Source organism: Mirounga angustirostris, unplaced genomic scaffold (genome assembly GCF_029215605.1).
Source record: "Mirounga angustirostris isolate CCGP_5_RB_7025 unplaced genomic scaffold, mMirAng1.0.hap1 SCAF_6, whole genome shotgun sequence".
In the NCBI taxonomy this organism is placed as follows: Eukaryota; Metazoa; Chordata; class Mammalia; order Carnivora; family Phocidae; genus Mirounga; species Mirounga angustirostris.
This window is the reverse complement of record NW_026991714.1, coordinates 145069573-145097449: the sequence shown is the minus strand read 5'-3', so window position 1 is coordinate 145097449 and position 27877 is coordinate 145069573. Positions and strand designations below refer to the sequence as shown.

Genomic DNA, 27877 nt, shown 5'->3' with positions numbered 1-27877 from the left:
TTTTTCTTTTGTATAGCTAGTAGTGAGCTCTATTATATTTTTTCCTGTTATCAGCTAAATCTTTGCAATGGAAGAACTTCTGAGAAATAACTTTCCTTATTTTTTCACATATCTAGGACTGTGCAAGGTGCAAGCATGAGAAAGGTGAACTATTCAATATTATTAATCACGTCACTAATTTATGGTGAAATTAAGATAGCTGCTATTAATTTGAATAGCTGCTGTTACAGGAGCTTTTGGTGTAATCTCGCAGATGTAAACTCTTAGGGTGTGCCATTCAGACCCCTTAAAACTAAAAGCAAAAACTGACCCAAATTTGCTCACGGTCTGCAAGATGCTTTTCTTTGTACCTTATCATTTGTTTTTCACGATGACCTTTGAGGGTGAGCAGTAGTAGGATTCCTGTTTTAAAAATGCAGAAATGGAGGGATGTCTGGCTAGCTTGGTCTCAGAGTCGTGAGTTGAAGCTCCTCGTTGGGCATGGAGCCTACTTTAAAAAAAAAAATGCAGAAACACATAGTTTTAAAAGTAGTTATTGCCTTGCTAAGGTAAAATAGCCGGAAAGTGTATAGTGGCGTTAGGGTTCAACTCCAGATACTTTAATTCCAAATCCTGGACTCAAGTCACTCTGCCGTCCTTCCTTTCTTTTTATGGCTTACAGTTTAGAGCCTCCTTCGCTACCTATATTTTAAAAAATTCATTTATGTGAATGCTCTCAAAAATGTCCTGCAATTCCTGGTGGTCCCTGAAGCCTTTGCAAGGGATCCTTGAGGTCAAAATTATATTTTATTAGCCTTTTTCTCTCTCATTCTCTTATGAGTATATGGGGATGTTTTCCAGAGGCTGCATGATGACAGCAAGTGCAGAAGCAAGTATAAGATCCAGCTATCCTCTGCCAAACCAGACATTAAAGAGATTCCAGCAATGTAAATCAGTGCCATTCTTCTCGCTAAATTTTTGTTTTGTTTTGGGAAATATAGTAGTTATTTTTTTTTTTTAAAGATTTTATTTATTTGAGAGAGAGAATGAGAGACAGCACAAGAGGGAAGAGGGTCAGAGGGAGAAGCAGACCCCCTGCTGAGCAGGGAGCCCGCTGCGGGACTCGATCCCGGGACTCCAGGATCATGACCTGAGCCGAAGGCAGTCACTTAACCAACTGAGCCACCCAGGCGCCCTATAGTAGTTATTTTTTAACAGTGTTATTCATTGTTATTTTTAAGCAAATAAGAAATACATATTTTAAAAAATACTAGTTTTAATATCTAGTACAGTAAATATCTCCTGAACTCCTTATCTTCAATGAGCAAAATCTCCTGGCCTTCCTCAATAAGTTTTGCAAGTATGTAGAGAGATTTGGGGACCGAGAAGTTTGAGAGCTGCCAATTTACATGATACCTGCACCTCTGTTACTTTCTCTTTCCCAAATAGTATGTATTTTCCTGAATAATCTATAATTGTATCACCTTCTGTGTTTTTAAGTAACAGTGGGAGTGTTAAAAATTAATAGGCTTTATTTTATTTTATTTCATTTAATTTCGTTCTGTTTTATTAACAGTTAATAGGCTTTAACGAAGTAAGAGGATGAAGAAATGCGACAGTCCCAAGTATTGAAATAGGATTCTCAAGGCAGTCAGTGAGAAGAGACTAGTCACTGACTAGATGCTGAGGGACTGAGCCCCTTGGAGAATTAAGTGAAGGGACTGTTATAAGATGTGGATCTTTCTGACCTAGTGGGGGTGAGAGTGACAAATCTATGTTAGCTGAAAATACATACATTTGCAAAAAAGGTAATCTCTAGTTGCTACTCATAAAAACCAACAGGTATCCAAATACTAGCATATTGAAGCATATGGCATGATGCACTGCAGTGAGTTTGGATTTCAAGGATGTTGTTGAATGACTGGGGAGACATAACCAGGAGTTCTGCTGATTTCTGATTTCACAGATTTACTTGCTGTTCTTTCTCTTTTTACTGCCTTTACTCTGTCCCTTAAATTTCTGTATTCTTCCCATGTTTTAGTGTTAAGTAATTTGAGCTAAGGGATCCTGTTTGAGGGAAAGCCTGTTGCGGCAGATTTATGTCAGGTGGAAGGATGATACTGATTCAGCAGAGTGTGTGTATGTTCACAAACATGAAGCATGGCAGTGAGATCAGTTCAGTTTATGGTATTGGAAACAGGGTAGGCACTGAATTTCTTCCAGATTTCCCAGCCAGAGTGAGTGATCTGGGGGCTCTGGCTGCTCCATCTCTTCACGGAGGGCCAGGACAATCAGTAATTCAGGTTCACTTCCAACCCGTTTGCCGTAGCTGCCGCGTACCTGTGGAAAAACTTGAAAATATTAATTGACTTACCAAACTGAGAACCATAAATCATTATTAATCAGTAATGCTGAAGCAACCAGATGTACTTTTTGGAAAATAGCTTCTTCTCTGCCTTCACTTAGATTGTTTTCCATTTTTAAAATCTGTTTTCAAAAATTAGATCAGTGAAGCTCCCACAAGGGAGGAAAGGAAATCACTCATATCTTAATTGTCAGAAGACATGTTGGAAAGAAAAGGAATACAGCAAAACAAGTTTTAAGAAAACTTGTTGAAAACCATGCATTGAAATACTTTGTTTTTCATGTTGCCTTAACCTACTGACTTGGATATCTTAGGGATATTCAAAAAGTGAAGATATTTAAATGTGTTTGATTGGCTGATTTTCGTAGGATAGCATAAAAATAGCATTGACCTAGGGGATAGGAGGCTTGTTTGTATGTCAGTTTACAACTCCATGATTTAATGATCATTGTATTGTTAACTGACTCCTGGATTTCTTGTTTCCTCTTCTGTGATGTAGTGGGGGTCAGAGTAGATAGTTGTCTGACTTACTCTTTCCTCAGTATTTATAAGGCAGCCCATACCTATATACATAGATAGGATTTTGCAGATGGAGAAGACCCTTGACTTCCACATTCACTGAGAGATGGGAATACTGGTGGTAGGACGCATTGGTTGTGACTGGACTCACAGGAGGACAAACAAGTGAAGTAAATGGAAGCAGGTTATTAAATGGGAGGTCCGGGGAATGAATGAAATTATTAAAATTGGAAACTGAGAAGGTAGTTGCAGTTTGGAAAAAAGATTTCAAGCTTGTACAACAAGCAGGGCTGATTTATATTTAGGGTTAACATAAACTTTTGGTCATTTACTTATTGAGATAATGCCTATTAAGTCAATACTTATGTGTTTGATAAATATATTTTTTAGTGAATGAATGTACGCATTAGATTTAATGAGTCCTAGAATGATGCTAAACTGAAATTATGGAAGAATTTAGATTCATTTCAAAGTCCTCCAATTAGCGTTTGACTTGGAGGCTTCCTGGCATTTGACAGGCTCCCCGCCTTACGTAGCACAAACTACAGCTTGTCTCTGGCTCCGTGTCCCTGCTGGGTTGTTCTCCTACCTGATTATTTTTAAAGACAGGGCACTTCATTCCTATAAGCCTCAGGGATTGCTTACATCTAAAAGATGGTTTTCATAAAATTCAGTGATATATAGGAATTTGTGTATTTCTTATTACGTATTTGGAACAGTCTAGCTTTTGAGACAGGCGATTCAACTTCAAGTCCATTAGCAGTTTAGAGTATTGGTGTCAGTTCAGGTGGTATAGTTTTTTTTTTTTTTAATTTTATTATATTATGTTAATCACCACACAGTACATCATTACTTTTTGATGCCGTGTTCCATGATTCATTGTTTGCATATAACACCCAGTGCTCCATGCAGAACATGCCCTCTTTAATACCCATCACCAGGCTAATCCATCCTCCCACCCCCCTCCCCTCTAGAACCCTCAGTTTGTTTCTCAGAGTCCATAGTCTCTCATGGATCGTCCCCCTCTCCGATTTCCCCCCCTTCATTTTTCCCTTCTTACTGTCAGGTGGTATAGTTTTAACAGATGAATATCCTTTCCTCTTTTTTTTTTTGCTTCTGTTTGTTGCCTGTTCTACTCCTCAAACTATCTGTTTCTAGGGAGATAAACATGGCTTTTTAAAGAGCAAAGGCATATGTGACAGTGAATGCTAGAACTGGGGTTTGACAATTTATTATTATTATTATTGTTGGTGGATGCTCTTAAAAGTTTAAAGATATAATTATTGCCCAAACAACATTTTAACTGTAACAGTGGAAGTTTTAGAAATCACTGATACTGCTAGCACCCATTTGCTGTTGTTGACCTTGATCAACTGTGCAGTTACTCTCTTAACCCCTTTCCCATACCTGTACTCTTTGGAAGGGAATTCCTGTGTGTAGCCCACACTTCAGGAGGGAGTTATGCTCTCTTACCTTTAGGGCAGAATATTTACATAAACTTTTTGGACTTCTTCTGTATGGGAAATTTGTCTTTCTTCCTCATTTATTTTTTTCAATCATATACATTAGTATGGACTCATGGATATTTATTTTGTACTATGGGTTGTAATCTGATACTACTTTATTCTGTTGCTCAAATTGTTCCGGCTTTGGCCATTGGGAGCTCTTTTAGTCGTCCCCTGTGCTCCTTTGACAGAACTCCATCAATGGGTATTTCTTTTTGTTTTTCAAGTGCTTTCTTACACTTCGACACAAGATGAACTAGACTGGGGAGCCTGGGTGGCTCAGTTGATTGAGCATCCAACTCTTGGTTTCGGCCTGGACCACGATCTTGGGGTCCTGGGATTGGGCCCTGCATCAGGCTCTGCACTTAGTGTGGAGTCCGTTTGGGATTCTCTCTCTCCCTCTGCCCCTCCTCCCACTTGCTTGCTCACTCTGTCTCTGAAATAAAGAAATCTTAAAAAAGATGAACCGGGCTTATCTTGTATATTTCCTGTCCTAATCCTGAAATTAGCCATTTTCCCAAATAGGCTTGTTCCTTATACTACAGAATGGAGAAACCAAGATCTGGGTGCTGGGTGTGCTTGTTGCTACTAGGGTGTCATTTCTTTAGGCCTTCTCATCTGACAGAGTAAAGAAATAATATGTGCGTACTAACTCTTATTGTATGGACATGTATTTGATGTATACAGACCTATAAATATTTCTGTATGTAACCATCTTGTCTATATTAAGCTAAACTGTTTAGCTTAATATAGTGGAGACTCATGTCTCCAATTCTAATCTTTTACCTTGTGGATTCTATCTTGCTTATCTGTAAATTCCCACTCCAACAGTGAGAGGCCTCCATCCATTTACAGTAGATATGTGTATTAATGTCAGAATTGTTAACCTGTAGTCTCATGTAAAACAACTGTATCAGGTAGAATACAAGGCTTATGGCAGATTTACTTTTGCCTTCATTCTTATAGGCCCCAAAGGTTACTGAGGTCAGCACCTTTCCCCTCCCAACTGCTTTCAGGCAGGTTACTTCTTACATTTGTGATAGTTAGATTCTCTTGTCATATTTCTGTTCCTTCCTGGGATCCCTTAATCTCCTAAGTGATTTTCTTTTAGTTTGCATCCATTAACTCTCACTCTTTGTGTCGTAAAGTTCTGAGTTTTGATAAGTGCATAATGTCACATATCCACCAGTACAGAATTGGAGAGAATAGTTTCACCCTGAAAGTCCGCTGTGCTACATCTCCTCATCTCACCTCCAAATCCCCCACGCTCATGGCCGCCACTGATCTTTTTACTGTCTTTATAGTTCTGCCTTTTACAGGATGTATTTGGAATGTATGTAGGTAGCATTTTCAGACTGGCTTCTTTCACTTAGCAATATGCATTTAAGGTTCTTCATTTTGTGTGTTTGTGACTTGATAATTTATTTCTTTTGAGTGATGAATAGTATTCCATGTATCATGATTTGTTTATCTCCTATTGAAGGATATCTTAGTTGCTTCCAGTTTGGCGTAATTATGAATAAAATTGTTATGAACATTTGCATGCAGGCCTTTGGGTTTTTGTGTGATCTGAGTTTTCAAACAAACTGGATAAATACCTATGAATGCGATTACTGTTTTATATGGTAACACTATGTTTAGCTTAGTCAGAAACTCTCAAACCGTCCTCCACTAAGTGTCCATACCATTTTACATTCCATTATCAATGAATGAGAGTTCCTTTTGTTCCTCATCCTGGCCAGCATGTAATATTTAGGTTTTTGGATTTCAGCCATTCTAATAGTTGGGTAGTACTATCTCACTGTTTTTTCTTTTCTATTCCCTAACAAATGATGTTGAGCATCTCTTCATATGCTTATTTGCCACCTGTACCTCTTCTTTGGTGAGGTGTTTGCTCACGTACTTTGCCCAGTTTTTAATTGGGCTGTTTGTTTTTTTACTGTTGAATTTTAAGAGTCTTTCTATTCTTGAATACCAGTCCTTTATCCAATACATGTGTTGCGATTTTCTCCAGTCAGTGGCTTCACTTTTTATTCTTCTGTGTGTTTCCCAAAGCAGTTTTTAATTTTAATGAAGTCCAACTTGTCAGTTATTTATTTCATGGATTATGCTTCTGGCATTGTGTCTAAAAACTCATCGCAAAGCCCAAGGTCACCTAGATTTTCTCCTATGTTATCATCGAGAGGTTTTATAGTTTTGCATTTTACATTTAGGCCTATGGTGCATTTTGAGCTAACTTTTTTGAAAGATGTAAGGTCTGTGTCTAGATTTAGATTTTTTTGCATTTGGGTGTTCAGTTGTTACAGCATCATTTGTTGTAAAGACTGTCCTTTCTCTACTGAACTGTCTTTGCTCCTTTCAGCCAGCCATATTTATGTGGGTCTATTTCTGGGCTGTCTGTTCTATTACACTCTTCTACTTGTCTGTTCTTTCACCAGTATCACCCTATTTTGATTATTGTAGCTTCATTGCTTTATTGTAAGTTTTTTTTTTTAAGATTTATTTATTTGAGAGAGAGAGAGCGCACTTACAAGTGGGAGGGGCAGGGAGAGAGAATCTCAAGCAGACTCTGCACTGAGCGCAGAACCCAACACAGACGGGGCTCTCATGGCCCCGAGATCATGACCTGAGCAGAAACCAAGAGTCAGACGGTTAACCACCTGTGCCACTCGGGTGCCCCAGCTTTATCCTAAGTCTTGATATCAGGTAGTGTCAGGCCTTCAACTTGGTTCTTCAGTATTATGTTGCCTATTCTAGGTCTTTTGCCTTTTTATATAAATGTTAGATAGGGTGCCTGGGTGGCTCAGTCGTTAAGCGTCTGCCTTCAGCTTAGGTCATGATCCCAGGGTCCTGGGATCGAGTCCCACATCAGGCTCCCTGCTCGGCGGGAAGCCTGCTTCTCTCTCTCCCACTCCCCCTGCTTGTGTTCCTGCTCTCGCTGTCTCTCTCTGTCAAATAAATAAATAAATAAATATTTAAACGTTAGATAAATTTGTTGATATCCGCAAAGTAGTTGGCTGAGATTTGGATTGGGATTGCATTAAATCTGTGAACCAGCTAAGAAGAATGGACATCTTGCCAATATTGAGTCTTCCGATGAAGACTCATGAACATGTAATACCTCTTCTTTGATTCCTTCTGTCAGAATTTTCTGCATATATATTCTGTACATATTTTGTTAGATTTATACTTAGCCATGTAATTTTTTTGGTTTTACAAATGGTATTGGGTTGTTAATTTCAAATTCCAGTTATAGCTGGTATATAGTAAAGCAAATGACTTTAGAATGTTAACGCAGTGTCCTGTGACCTTGCTATAATTGCTTATTATTTCCATTTTTTGTTGTTGATTCTTTGGATTTTCTACATAATAAATCATGTCATTTGTGAATAAGGACAGTTTTTGTTTTTCCTTCCCAATCTTTATACCTTTTATTTCCTTTTCTTATTTTATTACACTAGCTAGGATTTCCATTATGATGTTGAATAGGAGTGATGAGAGAGGGTATCATAGCCTTGTTCCTGATTTTATTGGGGAAAGCATCCATTTTCTTACCATTAAGTATGATGTCAGCTGTAGATTTGTTGTATATGTTCTTTATTAAGTTGATGAAGTTCCTTTCCCTTCCTCGTTTGTTGAGTTTTTAGTCATGAAAGGATGTTGGATTTTGTCAGAGGTGTTTTCTGTGTCAGTTGATATATCATAGGATTTTTCCTTTAGCCTGTTTTCATGATGGATTACATTAATTGCTTTTTTTAAAAAATTATTTTTCTAATGTTGAACCAGCCTTCTGTACCTGGAATAAATCTCACTTTGTCACATACAGATCTAATTCTTTTTATACATTGTTGGATTTGATTTACTGATACGTTGGTGAGCATTTTTGCATCTGTGTTAGGAGATATACTGATCTGTAGATTTCCTATCTTGTAATTTTTTTTTTCCTGGTTTTAATATTGGTAGACCAACTTATTTCATTTTTCTTCATTCTCATACTTGTATTCATACATATTACCTGTGATTTTAGCTGTATGAAAATGATATACATGTGCTGTTGTATTTGTTCACTTAAATTGTTAATCTCTAACATCCCTAGAGCAAAGCATTTTTTATGATGTGTCATAATTTTTGTTTTATGATTTTCATTTAGCAACAGTTTATATTTAAAATCATATTGAATTTTAGGGGCATCTGGGTGGCTCATTTGGGTTGAGCGTCCTACTCATGGTTTTGGCTCAGGTCACGATGTCTCAGGGTTGTGAGATTGAGCCCCCTGTCAGGCTCCATGGTCAGCAGGGAGTCTGCTTGAGATTCTCTCCCTCTCCCTCAGCTCTCCTCCCCTGCTCCCCCCGTGTGCTCTTTCTTTCTCTCTAAAAATAAATAAATAAATCTTTAAAAATATAAAGTCATACTGAATTTTAAAATGAAAAATGTCACTCAACTATTTACAGATAAATGGTAATATTCTGAAATCTCTTCATTTCTTTTGTGGATTATAGTTACATAAAGATAATGGTAAGGAAGTAACTTTATTTTCTTTTGGCCAGAAAGAGGAAGTGTTATAGCCCTTTTGTAATTACACAAGAACTCTTACCTAGAAAAAATAATGGGATCATATGCCTTTTCAGTGCAGGGTCGTCACAGATCAGGCCTGGCTGGCAGTATGGGGGCAGTTCTCTTCTCATGCACCGCCTCTCCTTTTCTGTTCTCCATCTTCTCTCATACACCGTTTCTTTCCCAAATTTTATGTGGAACAGAAAATATAGTTTAATATTTACTTATCCTGTGAAATTTATATTTCCTACTGTTAAATTTTTAAACAGGTTAAAAAAATCTTAAGTTTATTTCTTTTTCTCATTCTTTTGTTCGGTCAGTGTTTATACAAGTAAAAAGTTTTACAGGCTGTGACTGCAGAGGATGATGGCAACATGGGGAATTTTAGGAGTTATAACGGAAAATAAAAGTATAATGGGATAATTATTAAGATTTTTAATATAAAGATAAAGAAAACAAACTGTTCATATGTATGTCTGCTTTCTCACAGGCTGAGAATCCCCCTCATGGACCAGATTGTGGTTATGGCTCCTTTCACCAGCAGTATTGGCTTGATGGAAGAATCATTGCTGTGGGGGTGATTGACATCCTTCCATCTTGTGTCTCGTCTGTATATTTGTACTACGATCCTGATTATTCATTCCTGTCTTTGGGTGTCTACTCTGCATTACGGTAAGATTACTTTTGACAGCTCTCATGAGTTATATGGAACTTCAGATAATTCCTCATTTGATTAGAGTTCATCATATGACAGCAGAAATCCTACTTGATAGTTCATAATTTTGTTGCTATAGTAGTCTGGTATATATTGGTATTTAGAATACCACTTTTAGAACTGAGGACAATGTCTGATGGTAATTCCGTAGCTTTTTAAGTTATCCATCTCGTCTAGTATATGACAAGTCATTGTGTTTGTGGGGTGCTTTTTTTGTTTATGTCTTTATTTAAGCTGCTCTATCAGGAACAACTTAATGTTCCTTAAATATTATAGTATTTACATATTTTTGTCATTGTTGTGTATGTTTTTTCATAATTAAAGGTTAAATGAATCTAATGTAAATAAAGTAATGTGAGAAAGTATATGGAACAGGACTGGGAAGTCCCTAACTGTCTACTTAACTCTGTGGCTCTCATCAAAAGATTATTTCCCTTTTATGTCCATGGCTGCAAATACACGCAGCACAGCACAGATACTTTGCATTGTCCTGATGGGAGAAAGATTAGGGCCTTACTCCATGAAAATACTTGTTCTATTTTTATGCCTTCTAGTCTGTGTATATATGGGGTCGAGAAGGGAAGGAGAATTGAAAACTATTCTTCTGTTGCTTGTCTGGGACCTTGGGACTCTCTCTTTCTCATGGTGTCCTTGTTTTCTCTTTTCCCAATCTCTGTGTCCAGTGGTCACATTCTCACATCTTGGGAAGATACACTTTGAGATTATTTATTTTACTTGCTGTGTATGTGTTTTTTTCTGAATTACAAAAGTGGAAGAGTTAGCATTTTTCTTTAATCTCCATTTGATTTTTGTAAAAAAATCTGGTCCATAATTGATTCTGTGTGTTTCAGTAGTCTGTAATGTAAAGAAAAATTCTCCATCTTGGTATTTTCAACCTAATGTCTACTAATGCCAAGTTATAGCAGATTCACAATGATACAGTGTTTACAACTGATCTCTGTAATGATCTTTTATTTTTTCTTATGTATTTAGTTACATTTGTGTATAAACTAAGAATATTCATGACACATAATGACGCCAGTGATATTGGAACTGATAATTTAAAGCATTTACATTTTGTAACTTTAGAAGTGTATATTTATTTCAGAAAACTACTTTTTCTTTGGACCAAAATCAGCCAACACTTTGAAATTATTGTTGTTTTCCTTCTTGTTTTGTTTTTGTATCTATCACTTTACAGTATGTAGCTATAGATTTGTTTAGACTTCTCAGATAAATATCAAGAATATTTATTCCCACATAGTGAATTCCAACCTGTATATGACATTTCATATCTCAATAAACTAAGGAATATTGAAATCCTGCTGCATTTGAGGTAGTAAATAATCAATTCCCAGCAAAATTATTATTATTATTTTTTAAAGATTTTATTTATTTATTTATTTGACAGAGAGAGACACAGTGAGAGAGGGAACACAAGCAAGGGGAGTGGGAGAGGGAGAAGCAGCCTCCCCGCTGAGCAGGGAGCCTGACGTGGGACTCGATCCCAGGACCCTGGGACTATGACCTGAGCCGAAGGCAGACGCTTAATGAATGAGCCACTCAGGCACCCCCCCAGCAAAATTATAAGAGTTCTATTTATTGCTTTGGTATATCTCTTGAAATTCTAGAGCTGGAGAGCTTTGAGGAAGAAGCAGAGGAGCCTGGGAGCATGAAAGTTATTGCCAGTTGAAAGCAGGGAGATTGCCTCTGCATTACAGTTTTGTCATTTCCTTTTAGTGTACTTGAGAATATGATTTGCTGAGTTTTCTAGAAGAGGAAAGGCAGCCAGGAAATTTGATTATTTCCAAGCAAAATTGGGGAGAACAGGCTATAAATTGCTGGTTCTATTATTGATTATAGTATATTTCAATGAAATCTGCTTAATTTCTTTAATTTCTTAAGAAATTGTAAATGAATATAGTTTTTATATTTTAATCTATAATCAATATAGATTTTTATATAACCTAGTCTGTAGGTTTAAAAAAATGTTTGAATTGGGGATCATGAGCATGACATTTATTTATGTTTTGTTAGCAAGATGAATTTTAGAAATGAATTAATTTGTCTAACAGATGTTTATTTGAGAAGAATCTATGTGTCTCGGACACAATTCATAGAAATGAATAAGGGTTTCCAGCTTTGTCAAAGCAGACAGTAAATTAGAATACCAACATTATTTTATTTTATTTTATTTATTTATTTATTTTTTAAAAGATTTTATTTATTTATTTGAGACAGAGAGAATGAGAGACAGAGAGCATGAGAGGGAAGAGGGTCAGAGGGAGAAGCAGACTCCCTGCTGAGCAGGGAGCCCGATGCGGGACTCGATCCCGGGACTCCAGGATCATGACCTGAGCCGAAGGCAGTCGCTTAACCAACTGAGCCACCCAGGCGCCCACCAACATAATTTTAAATACTCCATTATGCTGTGACAAAAATAAAATCACAGTGGTAGGTATGAGGTCCTTTTTGTACAGGGCAGTCAGGAAAGACCTCTCTGGACAGGTGACATTTGAGGAGCCAAGAAAAAATAAAGGACCCAACTGTTTAAATAAAAATCTAAGGGTAAAAATATGGGTGGTACAACGACTGAGGTGGTCAGAATGGAGAAGATAAGTCCTGCGGGCTAGGATATGGGGTAGGATGTAGACAGGAGTTAGGCAGGGAGGGCAGAGATGCAGGAGGGGCCAATGGAGCTGCGCTTGATAGGTCATGGGAGGGAGGTTCGATTTTGTCTAAGTGTGATATCAACCCAATTTGAAGGCGAAGGGTTTGGGGAGGTTACCTGATCTGATTAATATTGTAAAAAACGACTTAGGCCACTCTGTGGGATTTACAGAGGGGCAAGAGTGGAACCTGGAAAGCCAGTCAGGAAGCTGTTGCAGTCATCCAGGGGAGCCATTATGCTGGCTTGGACCAGAATAGCTGAGGTGGAGGTAGTGAGAAGTGGTCAGATTCAGGGTATATTTTGGAGATGGGGCCAGCTGGACCTGTTGATGGATTGGACATGGGAGTGAGAGGAGAAGAACAGTTAAGGATGGCTCCAGGTTTGGGCCTGAATAACTGGGGGAGCGAGGGGCAATGCAGGACCAAGGGAAGGAGTGCCGTCGTCAGAGGTGGGTGGTCCCGCGTTGGTGTATCAGTGCTTTCTTCCTCACTTTGAACCTCGAAAGTGGATTAGTTCTAGGAATAGTGGGATTTATTCTATTATAGGCTAATAATGTTCAGTCTGCTTGGATTTAGAAGATGAATTTGTAGGATCACAACCCTTCCGTGACTTAAATTTGAACTTGGAAAACGCATAGACTATTCACTTAAAAAATTTCTCCTTGAATTCAAGCACTCATTGGAAAGAAAGAAGGAAAGAAAAAAAGAAAGCAGGCCTTCAAGAAACAAACATAAAAACGAAACAAACAACTTTTCTCCTACTTTAGAAATGTACTGAAGTTTCCTTAAAACTCTCAAATACAAGCAATCATTCATTTGGGCAAGTAGGATGAAGTTCTGTGCCCAGATTTATCTGGATGCAAATTAAAACCACTTCAAGCCTGGGCATTGCTGACAGTGTCTTTGTTCAGTTAAACCTCGCCTATGCCAACAAATAGAGAAAAAGTGGTGAGATAGCATAGTTTTCTTCCACTCTTTAGTTTTAGGGAGAATAAATATTAGAGTAACATCTAGATGTAGGAAGGAGTTATACATCATATATAGTTGCAAATGTTTGCATGTAAATGGTCATAATAATAGTCATTCTTCCTGAAATGTGTTGGTTTTTGAGTTTTATAAAACTTGCTGTGCTGTTTTTCACTTGATAAACCCAGTCTTTTGAGAACTCCAGGGGACAATGAGTAATGTATTAAATAGATCTCTTTATTTTTATGCTGTTTGAATTTTAGATCAACTAGTATGCTCAATAAAGTGTAAAATGTGAACTTAGATGCATTTGCTCAAAATAATTCAGAGTTGTTTAGGTCTTTTTAGTACAAGCTATCTTAAAGTTTTGGGTTTTTTTTTTTAAGATTTTTATTTATTTATTAGAGAGAGAGAGAGAGACAGCGAGAGAGGGAATACAAGTAGGGGGGAGTGAGAGAGGGAGAAGCAGGCTTCCCACGGAGCAGGGAGCCCGATGTGAGGCTCGATCCCAGGTCCCTGGGATCACGACCTGAGCCGAAGGCAGACGCTTAACGACTGAGCCACCCAGGCGCCCCTTAAAGCATTTTTAAAATTGTTTTGCTTTCAACACTTGGAGTTTCTTAATAGCTTAACATTATATTTTCAGATGTTATCAGATATTTGACATCAAATTACATGTACTTTGAGTATTGGAACAAGATTTAACTGTACCTTCATCTTTATTCTTCTTTTGGCAGAGAAATTGGTTTTACTAGGCAACTTCATCAGAAAACATCTCAACTCAGCTATTATTATATGGGTTTCTACATTCATTCATGTCCCAAGATGAAATATAAGGTAAAGCTGATTTTCATGCGTGTCTGCTCTAGATGCAGTTCATGAACATTAATGCTTTTATGGTTTCTAATCATATTAGTTTAACTCGCTTGTATATTTACAATGTATATAATGAATTATTTTTAAATGTGTTTTAAACTTTTCATGGAATCTGGCTTGTTCATTGCCTAAAACAGTGCTGGACACATAGGCACTTAATATATGCTTAGTACAGAATGATCTGTAGAAATTAACCAAATATATAGAAGTCCCAGCTATTCCAGAACATTCAGTAGGGCCTGCTTACTTGGGGTAGAACAGCACAGCCACTAGGAATCTACCTTGCCTGGGTGCATCCTAACCCTTCCCCCACCCTCCATTTTTTTCTCCTTCCCTTCCATTTTAGCTTTGTTTCCTTTGGACCCAGTCACAGTCCAGAAAAACTGGAGCTCAATGTAAGCAGTGAGGTATTTTCAATAATAATAATAATAATAATAATAATGCAAATGTTTGTAAGATTTTCATCATAGAAAAATTAATCTTTAATATGATTTTTGTCTCAGGGCGTATAGGACTTGGACTTAGAAGGGGTGACGAGTGAGTTAATGAAGGAAATCACTTTGCTGCCTCAGAAATGAAGCTTTCTGTAGTGAGAACCACAGCCTTTATTGCTCTGACTTTATAATTCATCGTATTATTGTGAGATTTAACTGTATGTCAGAATTCCCCTTTAAAAAAAAGTTTTATCTTTTATGACTGTCTTTAATTAAACTCTTTGATGTTTTCTAAGGATTAGCAGCCTACTGTATGTAAAAACTCTGGTAACTGTAGAGCAATATGAAGGAGTAGTGATTTCCTTCATTAACTCACTCGTCACCCCTTCTAAGTCCAAGTTAAAGATTTTTAATTTATTTTTGACAGAGAGAGACACAGCGAGAGAGGGAAAACAAGCAGGGAGAGTGGGAGACGCTTAATGACTGAGCCACCCAGAATAAGTGTTGCTCTGAAGAGGCAAAAAGATGTAAACATGAATCTTCCTCTTAAAACTTGTAATCTTGGTGAGGATTGGGGGTATTTTACGTGAAAACAGATTAGGAGAATGGTTTGGTTAAGTGGCCTGGTATCGAGTAGGCAGATGGGGAAGCATAGGTCAGAGAGAAGGAGCAGACAAGTAAGGATTGGCAGGTGACCTTGCCCATGACATAGTCATATAAAAAAGGGTAACCAAAGGACTCTGAAGGACTTGAAAGCTATTCTGAGGTATTTAAGCAGTTGGGAGTCATTGAGGTTTCAGAGCCAAGAACATGGCATGTGGAAATCAAAAAACATATTCATATGTGTAAGTTACCATTTTTTTAAAGTTATGGGTATTTTAAAAGCATAAACCAAATTGAAAAGTGTAATCGAACCCCTTTGTACCCATTACCCAGCTTCAGCAATTTGCAGTACCTCGTATTTCATCTGTTTGTTCATCCCTATTCCTACCTCCATCATCTTTTGAAATATTTTGGAACAAATCCAGAATATCATTTCATCTGCACATTTTTTAATGTGTATTTCTAAAAGATAACAGCATTTTGAAAACAAAATCACAGTCTCAGCATCACACCTCAGAAGCATTAACAGTATTTCTAAATATCCTCCTGTACCTCTAGTCAGTGCTTATATTTTCTGATTGTCTCAAAATATTTTTTAGTTTGTTTGACTTAGAACCCACACGAGGTCTGTACATTTGGTTGATGGGTCTTGTAAATCTTTTTAATCCATAAATTTCCCCTCCCTCTTTTTTTTTTCTCTATGCAAATGAATAATCCACAAAACATGGTGATGAACTAAATGTGGGAATGAACAAAAGTGGCTCCAGAGCGTTGAGGTTAAGTGCTGAATGTCTGGGGAAGGGATGCTTCCACTGTTAGAAACTGTAGATCCTAGAAGCAAAACTGGCTTTGAAAGAAGGGTGATACACAATACCTTGCTGGTTTTATGCTGACATAGCCCAGGTCTTCTGGCAAGGCTTCCTGCTGGCATTTAATTCCCGTATTTAAGTGTACGTTGTACGTAACTTGTGAATTTAATCGTTCAAATATTTCCTTTATGCCTGAATTGTTAATTTAGTTGATAGGTCTAAACATATATTCTCTTTGGAAAGAAAAGCATGAATATATTTCTCTTTTCCCAAAAATACTTACTTGGTACTGTTTTTACTAGTGTTCTCTCCTTCTAGCTCATTTTTGTGGTACCAGATCTAAATAAATTCAGGGTAGGAAACTCACATACTCTGGATATTGTAGTACAATAATAACACTCAAAAGAAAAGTCTAGCCATCCTATATATTCATCTGCCTTTGTGTACTTGTGCATGACCCCTTCTAAACAGAAGTATTTTTATGCCAATCTTAGGGACTTGGAGAAGTTTCACTTTTACTTCCCATCTGTAATGGCCACTCTAGTGTCACAGGATTTTTCCCTCAGTGAGTTTTTCCTTATACCTAAGCTTAATTGCTCCATATTTTAACCTGTTTATTTTTTGTTGTTGTTGTTGTTCATGGAAATGTTGACCATATTTTCATCACCCCTTCCTCTGTATGAAGACTTTTTTTTTTTTTTTTAAGATTTTTAATTTATTTTTGACAGAGAGAGACACAGCGAGAGAGGGAAAACAAGCAGGGGGAGTGGGAGAGAGAGAACAGGCTTCCCGCGGAGCGGGGGGCCCAATGCGGGGCTCGATCCCAGGACCCTGGGATCATGACCTGAGCCCAAGGCAGACGCTTAATGACTGAGCCACCCAGGCGCCCTGTATGAAGACTTTTTATCCACCTTTGTTGACTCCAGGCCAGACTAAATGTTGTATGTTACTCAGTCTCTTTCCTAAGTCGAGCTCTGCTTGGAAATAGAAGTCTGGCTCATATCTGGTTTTTAGTTAAGAATTAAAAAATGCTCTCCATACTGTTCAATCTGTCTGGCTTAATCATACCCAACCGAAATTTGTCAGAATTATAGCTTCAGGATATTATTTTTAAATTCCATTTGCATGAGAGATACCCCAGTGCCCATCTGATCTTTTTTTCCTTCATTCACTTACTGAGCTCCTGCTGGAAATGCAGCAATGAACAATACAGGCAAGATCCCTAGTCTCAAGGACCCACAACAAGTTAATAAAGAAGACAAACAGATAGGAATGAGCACTGTGTGATGTGGTAAATACTTATTAGGTGTGGCTCCTTTCGAGTGGGGTCAGGGGGAGCCTTTCAGAGGCATAACGTTTAGACTGAGATTTGGTTGACAGGAAGTCGGCCAATGGGAAGACGAGTGGTCATTTCAGGATGAGACTGGAGGACAGCTAGTGCTCGTCTCCTTTTGAGTTGCTGCTGTTAGCCATTCTGGCTGTATTTCAGGATGACCTGAGGAACTTTTTTAAAAATACCAGTACGTGGGCCCCTACCTTCCAAGATTTTGATTCATTGGCTGGGGGTCAAACCATGGACGTCATTTTTTTTTTTTTTAATGCTCAGGAGATTCTAATGTGAAGTCAAGCTTGAGAACCACTGCACCAGATTAATTTTTCACATCTGAGCGCGTAATAACTGGAAAGATGATTATTTCTCATTTTAAGTTAGCTAATTTCTGTTTATTAAATTAAGAATCACTCTATTGAAGAAGCTCATATCTACATTTTGTTATCTGGGTCCTGAACATTGAAGGCTGACTAACCGGAGTCTTTCAGCTGGGTTTTCCCACCCGAGGGCCTTTATCCTTACTGATCTCTTGTTTTTCAATCTCCCTCTACCCATCCTCCATGCTTGCAAACTCCTCCTCCATCATTTCTCAGCCTAGCGGTGACTTGCTCCAGTAATCTATACTGGACACCAAGACTAGATTTGACCACTCACCTACCCACCCATACCCAGCTTCCTTAGCATTCTATGTTTCTTCCCAAAATTCAAGTCTGTCTCCTGTGTATACGTTTGTGAGACTTCTGATGTTTATCTTCATCATGTATGCCAAGTACCTAAAAGTGTGCCTGCCACACAATAGATGTTTAATTTTTAATAGACATTTGTTGGATTAATGAGAAGAAATACTAGTGCTGTGGGTCAAGAAACTCCCTTTTGTTTAACAAGTATTTACTGAGTGTGACTAGGACAGCTTCTGCTTTGCAAATAGATTAGAACTTAGTAAGACACATAGGTGGTTCTAAGGGAATATGACTGGATATCATGGAGTATTGATAAATATTCTGATATCAAAGGGAGGTAGTGGTACAGGAGTGTGTAACAGTTTGGAGAAGTTGCTTAATTACAGCTGGTCTTGGTTTTGCAACTGTAAAATGGGAATGATATAGAAACGAGATATATTGTGGGGTGTTTTGTTTTTGCTTTTTTTTTTCTTTTTTAGTAAGCTCTGTGCCCAGTGTGGGGCTTGAACTCACGACCCTGAGATCAAGAGTTGTATGTTCTACAAACAGCCAGCCAGGTGCTCTGAGATATATTGTGTTTTTATCTCAATTTGAGTATAGAATCTTCTTGCACTGACTGGTAGGATAGAACCTACCCAGGTGGGTAGCATGCACAAAAACATTACCTGTGCTTTTGTTGAGACCTGTCGAAGTTCTGTGTTTATGTACTAATAAATGGCACCCAGATTTCTAAGTGGCCTGCTTGTGCTATTAGCCATACTTTTCAGTTCAGATGCTGGGGAAAAGCAGAGGCTTATGCTAGTGTATACCAATACTGCCTCACTTTATGAAAATTTGCAGAATTGTGGACACTTTTATCTTTTGTTTGGAGGAAAGTGGCACTGAACTCTGTTGGGGTTGGTGCTGCAAAAAGGTGAACCTCTCCAGAATAATTCCTGTGTTGCGCTGCAGGGTATCTGTTGGTTTTGGCCTTGTCCATTTAGGGCAGAAAAAGTCTGAGCTCAGATGTTTGTGGGCAGAATAAAGTGATTATTTTGTTCCATTTGTAGATGTTTTCATTTCATCAAAGGATATTTTATTATATTTTCAGCAAATGAGAACCCTCAGTTATGAAGGAACAGCACAACTGCCTGTAAAAGTGGGAATTCTCAATCAGAAATGTGCTGTTCAAAATTGTAAGGTAGATGTTGGTTCAAGCATGAATATTTCTCATTGCAATTTGAAGGTCCAGAACTAGACACCAACAAAAAAGGTAACTCACGGAAAATGAATTGCACACTATTGTAAAATCTCTCATTTTCAAGATTCAGTGAGAGTAAATTTAGCATATAACTACAGTAATAGTTAAAAGTGTATCTTCTTTCTTGGAGCATAACTAAGTGTTTAGAGCATTAGTAATGGAGTATTTTTGCCACACTGTAAAATGTACGTGGAAAAATCTGTATATTTCTATCTGGTATTAAAAAAGGAATGTATCTTAAAACAGGAATATTAATATTGAGAAGCAGCAGTGTCTTAGTTCCTGGTACACTCCAGACACTGAGAATACAGCTGTAAACAGTGCAGATGTGGGCTCTGCCCTAATGGAGGTCACAGCTGAGGGGACATGAAGATAATAATCGCCCAGTGACACCCAGTGATACGTAACTGTACCTGAAACTAGAACAATGTTTCATTTGGATTTTCTTGTGTAGATTTAGACATGTTAAGTTACAGCCTTCACCATATAATACACTTATATGAAGTAGGGCAAACGAAAGTATTTAACAGCAGGTCTGAGATACACAAAAGGGCTGGTTTTACCTGCTCTCTTTTTATTGAGTAATGAGTTTTAATGAGGGTATGCTGAAATGACGAGTTTATCTTTATGTGTAGGGAGGACCATGCATGGTAGATGGTTTCCAGGGTGTGTGTCCATCATCAGTTCTTCTCACCGTGTATGTGCATACTGCTGCATCCATCAGAAGTAGATTCTGTTTCCCTTGCCCTGATTCGACTGGCCTTCTGACTTGCACTAACTAACAGGATACCATGGGAAAGCACTCTCTGGGGCTTCAGGCCCAGGCCTTAAGAGGACTGGCAGCTTTCCCTTCCTCTGTCTTGGGAGCCAGCCATCATCATGTAAAAGGGCCAACTCCTGCTGGCAAGAGACACCACCTGGGAGGCCTGAGACCATCTTGGATGTTTCAGCTCTAGCCCTGCTTGCTGAATGAATACGGCTGCCTGAGTGAGCCTAAGAGATACCGTCAGAAGAACCACCTAACTGAGCCGTAGCCAACTCACAGAATCAGGAGGAATAATAAATTATTGTGGTTTTCAGCCACTAAGATTTGGAGTGGTTTGTTACTCAGCAACAGATGACTAAAGCACATGGTATAGGATGGAGATGACTAGTTAGAGATGTAGATGTCCACGTAGATAGAAATCATTCTCTGTGGAGCTGTTCAGACCCAGAATTGACCCTTAAGTGAGCTGAACTGATCTGAGAAGCTTCTGATGGCTCAGTGTGAGAGAGTTTTGGCAAAGTCACTTAATTTTCATATGCAGTCATGCCTAGGGATGTGCCCAGTTGGCTTATGGAAATTCATCTTTGTAAGGCGTTTCATTTAATACCCTGACTTGAGCCTACAAGGCATTTCTTAACATGATGATGAATTTTGATTTTGGTTGTCTTGCTAATGGTAATGATGAGCACTGCAAGATGAAGATGAAAATCACCATGTGGTCATCCTCATAGTTACATAGATGGCACTTGTTGCCATAAATCCTCCTCGATGGTTTGCTAGTTTACAGCAGTTATATTTTTGTGCCTCCTAGTCCCTAAAACACATTTTTATTCTTTTGATTTTGCTGGTGTGTGTGTATGTGTAAAGGCTGATTTACATAAGCATTCCTTAGTAAGATGTGTTTTGTTTGTGCCTGTAGTCTTAGATGTAAGGCACAGGATAGTTAGAGAAGATTTAATGAGAGCTGGAAAATCGTCATTAATGAAAGGAACGGGCTTGATACGTTATCATTATTCACATTAACTTGTAATAATTGTGGCCATGTTAATGGGACTTGATACAGTTTTAGCATATATCAGTACCAGTTTGGGGGCTCAGGAGCTGGCTGACATGAATAGAAATGGGTGCTATGGCAATTTTATGTTTAATTTTTTGAAGACCCACCCTACTGTTTTTTCCATAGTGGCTCTGCACACAGATTCTAATTTCTCCACATTCTCACCAACATTTGTTATTTTCTGGTTTTGTTTGACAGTAGATATCCCAAAGTGTGTGAGGTTGTCTGTATCTCTTTTTAAATTAAGGGAAACCTTACCAAGAAGTCTCCCAGCCCACATCACTCATTTTACTTGTCAGAGTTGTGCCTCTTGTCTGTGCCTGTGCCAGTCCCTGGCAAGGAGGATGGGACCCTGTGCAACTCTGATCAGTGATGGGAGGGGTCACTTCCTAGAGCACATGGCCTGCAGTGGACACCTGAGCAGGCTTTCCCCTCATTCGGCCTAACCACCAGTATTTCTTGGAAACTGAGCTGTTGCTTTGTGTTTATTTATTTTATATATGCATTATATAGTTTATATGTTATATAGTTTATAGTATGTATACACACAGTATTATTATATATACTTTTAAAAATCAAGCTGTTGGTTTAAATCTGTTTGGTTTGTTTTCTAAGTATTTTTTAAATGAATTTTCCTGTGCTTCCGAAATGTTTAGTATTTACATGTAAAGCTTGGTTCATATTCTCTATTTTGACCCCTTTCCATACAATTCAAAACTGTTTGATTTCCTTTGAAAGTAAAAATTGGAGTATATAGAAATGATGTTAGGTATAATTTTTAAAATTTCTTCTCCGTGTTGTCTCTCAGGGTGCTGCTGTGAGGCCATTCTGTGATCTGAAAGAGGTGTTTTGACTAAATCCTTGTCCAGACTTGTATGCAGGCCAAAGTAAACAGTGATTTCAGGCAGTCTGCTTTGGTAGCATGACATGGCCAGACATCAGATAGTTGAAACATCAGAAAGGGTTCGGAAATGTCAGAAAAAAAACAAAAAGCTAATTCATCTGTGATTAATCATTCTTCAAGTCAGTGCCTCAGCTTGATTGTGGCCAAACAACACCTCTGGAATTCGGCAGGAGTTTGCCTAAAAGAAGGCAGTTGGCATTACTGTTACAAAAGCACCTACAGGAAAAAATTGGGGTTTATATACAAAGCTGCCTCTGCAAAATCACAAGCTGTTGAAACCCCCAAGCTCCCACGCTTTTTGAAGTTTCCTGACCAGACACATTAGCAAATGTTATTTTACTATGGTATTGCAGCCCCGGGTGATGTGTTTGGGTACACATAGTAGTGACTTTGCTACTTTGGTCGGAAAGAAATACAAGTGATCTCATCGGTTACCCACAGCACAGAACACAACTCTGGAGTTTGTGATTCAGAATCTATTGCTCTGGATGTTAAATGTCCGATGAATTAGACAGAGTCAGTAGAAAAAATGACCACAGAATAATTTTAGTAAGGGATTTTTGATGCCTCCTACAGGCAGTGGGAGGTAAGAGAATTCACATGCTCATCACAAATTCTTGTTTCTAAAATTGTCACATGTGGAAATTTGCCCCATCAGAGTCAAAAGGCAATTCCTTAAGGGCCATGTGTTTTAAGCTTCTCATTACAAGTGAGAAAATTGAAGCTCAAGATGCTTAACTTGCCCAGAGTTTGAAGCAACTCACATTTTTAAAAAGATTTTATTTATCTTTTTAAATAAACTCTACACGCATCGTGGGGCTTGGACTTACTACCCCGAGACCAAGAGTCACACGCTCTACCGACTGAGCCAGCCAGGCGCTCCTCACTTAACATAAGGGAGAATTTGGAATTGAAATTCATATAAATGGCTTTGTTTCTTAGATTTATGATGAGCTGCATATAACTTTTAATTTTGGAGAATTCTAAAATACTTGGCATATTAAAGGTAAATGTTGACCGGGGACTAAAAGTGTATTTAATCATGTGCCTTTTCCCATCCTTTTCCTCATCTGTCTGCCCACAGTGAAGTAGGAAGCCTGGCATAGTGCATGATTCCTAACCTTTGAAAAACAGCAGTCATCTTTGGTGCTTTTGGAAAATACTACTACCCGAGCTGTGCCCTGACCTACTGAAAAAGCAAGTTTGCTTTCCTCCTTCACCCAGCCCCCGTTCCCTGACTGTCAGGCACTACACTCCGTGCTCTCCAGCTTCCATGCCTCCTCGCCTTGTCCAGTCTCCTGTCTCTGAAAAGGTCTTGCACTTAGCGCTGCGTGTGCCAGCTGGAGCTTCCTTCCAGACCATTCGCTCTATCTGCCCACTGCTGCCCCAAACAGCTCCACGCCCGTGTGCCGAGTGAAGCTGGAGGCAGCCTTTCTGATCCTGTGAGCTCTTGGCACTTCTAAGTGCGTTCTCTGTGGCTGTGTTTGTGCTCCAGTTGTTTGGAGGTATATATGACTAGTCCGTGTTTACGGAGGGCCTCCTCAGTATAAAACGTCCTGCTGGATGCCGAGGCAAGAGGAATAGGATCAGACGTGGTTCCTGCTGGTCAGGTCCGTGAGCAAACCGTGGCTGACCTCTCGCTGTCCTCGGTGCTCAGCACATTAATTGGCACACAGAGGTGCTCAGTGAGCTTATTGATGTGCAGTGCCTGTGGAAGGCGGGCATCTGTCTGAATGAGGAAAGCTGGGAAGTGAAGGGAAGCATGCAGGGAACTGGCTTCTTCACAGGTCTCTAATTGGAACACCGGGCTTAGAAAAAATGTAGTCAGGCCTGTCTCAGTAGTCCAGTTTATATTTTCCAAGAATTGTCTCTGCTACCTAGCTGTAGTGTTTTGTTTTGTTTTGTTTTTGAAAAACTGGTTATTGAAATGTGTATACAGAAAAGTGCACCATTCTTAATTGTACGGTTTGATAAATTTTCAGAATGATTCCATCTACCTGTGCAACAAGTACCAAGATCAAGAGACAGAATATTCCAGCCCCACACAAACCTCTTTCATGCCCCATTGGTTATTATCCAACCCCAAAGATAACCACAATAGACTCATTTTGCCTGTTTTTATACTTTACAAAAGTATATACTTTTATACTTCACATAAATGGAATCACTCAGTGTATTTTATTTTGTGACTGACTTGTTCCATTCAACAATATATTTGTGAGATTTATTCATGTGGTGGGTGAACCAATAGGTGGTTTATTCTCATCGCTTGTATGCCCATTCTCCTGGGGATGAACTGTTTCTAGGTTTTGGCTAATGTAGTGCAACTATGAGCATTGTTCACATGTCTTTGGGTGAACATAATGTATTTCTGATGGGCATAGACCTAGGTATGGAATTGCTAGATCATGGGTTTAGTTCCTACTGCCCATAACTTAAGTGGATGTACCTATTTACATTCTCACCTACACATGGTGAGTTCCAGGTGCCTCCCATCCTGATAGTGTACTGTGGGGGGAGCATTGTGGTTTTAATTTACATTTTTATGTTGACTGACAAAGTTGAATGCCTTGTCACATGTTTGCTGGCTGTTTGTAAAGTGTCTGTTCAAATTTTTTTGCCCATTTATCTGTTGGGTTGTCTGGCTCTTATTTGTAGAAGTCTTCACAGCATCCTGGGTAGGAATCCTTTGTTGCATACGTGTTTTACAGGTAACTTCCTCCACTCACTGCTGGTCTTTTTATTCTCTTAATGGTATCTTGTGATGAGGAGAAATTCTTAATTTTAATGTAGTCTTTAGGGCTTTTGTGTCTTGTTTGAGAAAATTTTGCCTACCCTATGTCCATGGAAATGTTTTACTTCTGAGATTTTTATAGTTTACCTTTCACACTTCAGTAATTGATCTGAAATTTTTGGTGTATGGTTGTGCTAAGGGTCAAGACTGAATTTTTTCCCAGATGGATAATTACTTTTAGTTTCTTAAGAGCACTGCCTGCACATAACCAGTTTAATAATATCTCAATTAAATGATCTCTGTTGTTATATTTGTATTGTCATAAAATGTCTCTGCTTTCCCTTTTTCAGACTTAGCCTTGATTCCATTAAATTAGAAATAGCTCATTTAACTTGGGCGCCTGGGTGGCTCAGTCGGTTAAGCGACTGCCTTCGGCTCAAGTCATGATCCTGGAGTCCCGGGATCGAGTCCCGCATCGGGCTCCCTGCTCAGCGGGGAGTCTGCTTCTCCCTCTGACCCTCCTCCCTCTCGTGCTCTCTGTCTCTCATTCTCTCTCGCAAATAAATAAATAAAATCTAAAAAAAAAAAAAAAAAAAAAGTCCAACTTGAATTTAAAAAAAAAGAAAAGAAAAGAAATAGCTCATTTAACTTTAGGTTTCTCCCTATAGAATGATACTGGCCAGCCTGTTCTTGATTTCAGTACTGAAGGGTGTGCAAGTAAGTCACTTGCTCTTGGACATTTCTTCCAAATAGCTTAAAAAATAAAAGGTGCTGCAGAGATGCAGAGAACCCCTTCACTGAAACAGGATGATATGTTTTGTGAAAATTCAGTTACAGGAATTATTAAAACATTAAAATGATTAAAAGCTCTTTGTGTACTAATACTTGTAATATCAAACATTTACCATTTGTCACATCCCATTTGTCATTTGCCTTATAGCATTGTTTATTGTATGTACATTTACTGAATTATATGGAAGTTAAAATTTTTTATGTTACCCAATTTATTAATCCTTTTCCTCTGTGGCTCCTGGCTTCTATAACATGCTTTTAAAAGACTTTCTTGGGGTGCCCAGGTGGCTCAGTCGCTTGAGCATCCAACTCTTTTTTTTTTTTAATAAGTTCTTTTTTTTTTTTTTAAGATTTTTATTTATTTATTGAGAGAGATAGTGATAGAGAGAGAGCATGAGAGGGGGAGAGTCAGAGGGAGAGGCAGACTCCCCGCTGAGCAGGGAGCCTGATGCGGGACTCGATCCCGGGACTCCAGGATCATGACCTGAGCCGAAGGCAACTGAGCCACCCAGGCGCCCCGAGCATCCAACTCTTGATTTGGCTCAGGCGCTCTCTCTCTCAAATAAATAAGTAAATCTTAAAAAAAATAAAAGACCCTCTCTATGCCAACACATTAAAACAGTGATATCCTCCCTTTGCTCCTCTTCACCTTGCAAAATTCAGCTCCTGTTTGCTCCCACTCTGAAACCTTGCCTGACTGCATTGTATTATAAATATATGTTTTCCCATCTGTTTGTTTCTTTAGACTCTAAGCTTCTCAAGAGGTAGAGCTTGAGTTCATTTATCATTTAATTTTAGCAGCAATCCCTGATTTATAGTAAATGTTCTATAATTCTTTGGATGAACGGATGGATGGTAATATGGGAATAATGACTAACTTGATTATTGGTTAGAGGGAAAGTACATATCTGTAAGTGGTATGTTTGGTATTTCTACAGGATAGGTCTTTTTATGATTTCAACAATATTAATTAAAGGTACGCTTATTAAAAGATTGTTTTAAGGTAATGAGAAAGTTATGTTTGAATTGTCAGATAAACAGTGAAAATACTCTTGTGTTACATATTTCTACAAATTGAGAAAGCATTGCCAATAATTTATTACATTTTTAATTCTGAAATGATAGCCCTGTATACTAATATACATGCTTTGTATTTGAATTAAAAGGTTTGTTTTTAAACAGATGGATTTAGAAATGCATCTAATTGAAAAAAGTTCATTATATGTAAAGCCCTTGAAATAACAATAGAGTATAGTCTTTTCTAGTCTTGATAATTGTGTTATGTAAATTTACAGTCTAAACACTATTTATAACTAACATGGATTTGTTTCATGATCTGACATTAGCTGTAGTGGGACAATGAGGGGCTTCCCACTCTGAGTTCCTGTTCCCACTTGCCCTTAAACAGTGGTTCTCTGTCGAGCAATTTTGCCCCGACCCCTGCCCCATATCTAGGGACCCTTTTGATTGTCCCAGTGGGACAGTGTGGGGAGGGCTGTGTGTGCTATTGGCATCTGGTGGGTAGAGGCCCAGGATGCTGCTAAGCATTCTGCAGTACACACAAGAACCTCTAGCACCAAAGAATTCTCTGGCCCAAAATGTCAGTAGTGCCAAGGTTTGGAAACCCTGTTTAAAGGGTTACCTACTTGCCATCGAAGTCTGTAGGGCTTTACAGTTGCTGAGTTACCATGGGTAATTTGACTACTGCTGTCAAAAAGGAATTGCCAGACTACTGGGTATTTACCCCAAAGATACAAAAGTAGGGATCCGAAAGGGTATGTGCACCCCAATGTTTATAGCAGCAATGTCCACAATAGCCAAACTGTGGAAAGAGCCAAGATGTCCATCGACAGAAGAATGGATAAAGAAGATGTGGTATATATATATATAATGGAATATTATGCAGCCATCAAAGGGAATGAGATCTTGCCATTTGCAACGACGTGGATGGAACTGGAGGGTATTATGTTGAGCGAAATAAGTCAATCAGAGAAAGACATGTATCATATGACCTCACTGATATGAGGAATTCTTAATTGTAGGAAACAAACTGAGGGTTGCTGGAGTGGGGGGTGGGGCGGGAGGGATGGGGTGACTGGGTGATAGACACTGGGGAGGGTATGTGCTATGGTGAGCGCTGTGTATTGTGCAAGACTGTTGAATCTCAGATCTGTACCTCTGAAACAAATAATGCAATATATGTTAAGAAAAAAAGAAGAAGAAGAAGGTAGCGGGAGGGGAAGAATGAAGGGGGGGAAATCGGAGGGGTGGACGAACCATGAGAGACGATGGACTCTGAAAAACAAACTGAGGGTTCTAGAGGGGAGGGGGGTGGGAGGATGGGTTAGCCTGGTGGTGGGTATTGAGGAGGGCACATTC

General features: G+C 38.7%; 1 protein-coding gene across 22 annotated transcripts in view; it reads left to right on the top strand.

Annotated features, from left to right (window-relative positions):
- ATE1 (arginyltransferase 1) overlaps window positions 1-27877 on the top strand; it is a 175134-nt gene that overhangs the window by 68416 nt on the left and 78841 nt on the right. For 13 of the 22 annotated variants that reach the window (XM_064595351.1, XM_064595354.1, XM_064595353.1 and 10 more), the window contains 2 exons: window positions 9413-9594; window positions 14011-14110. In XM_064595351.1, coding sequence (XP_064451421.1) covers window positions 9413-9594; window positions 14011-14110 — 282 coding nt within the window. The other 9 variants (XR_010412601.1, XR_010412602.1, XR_010412600.1 and 6 more) reach the window with 5 other exon arrangements.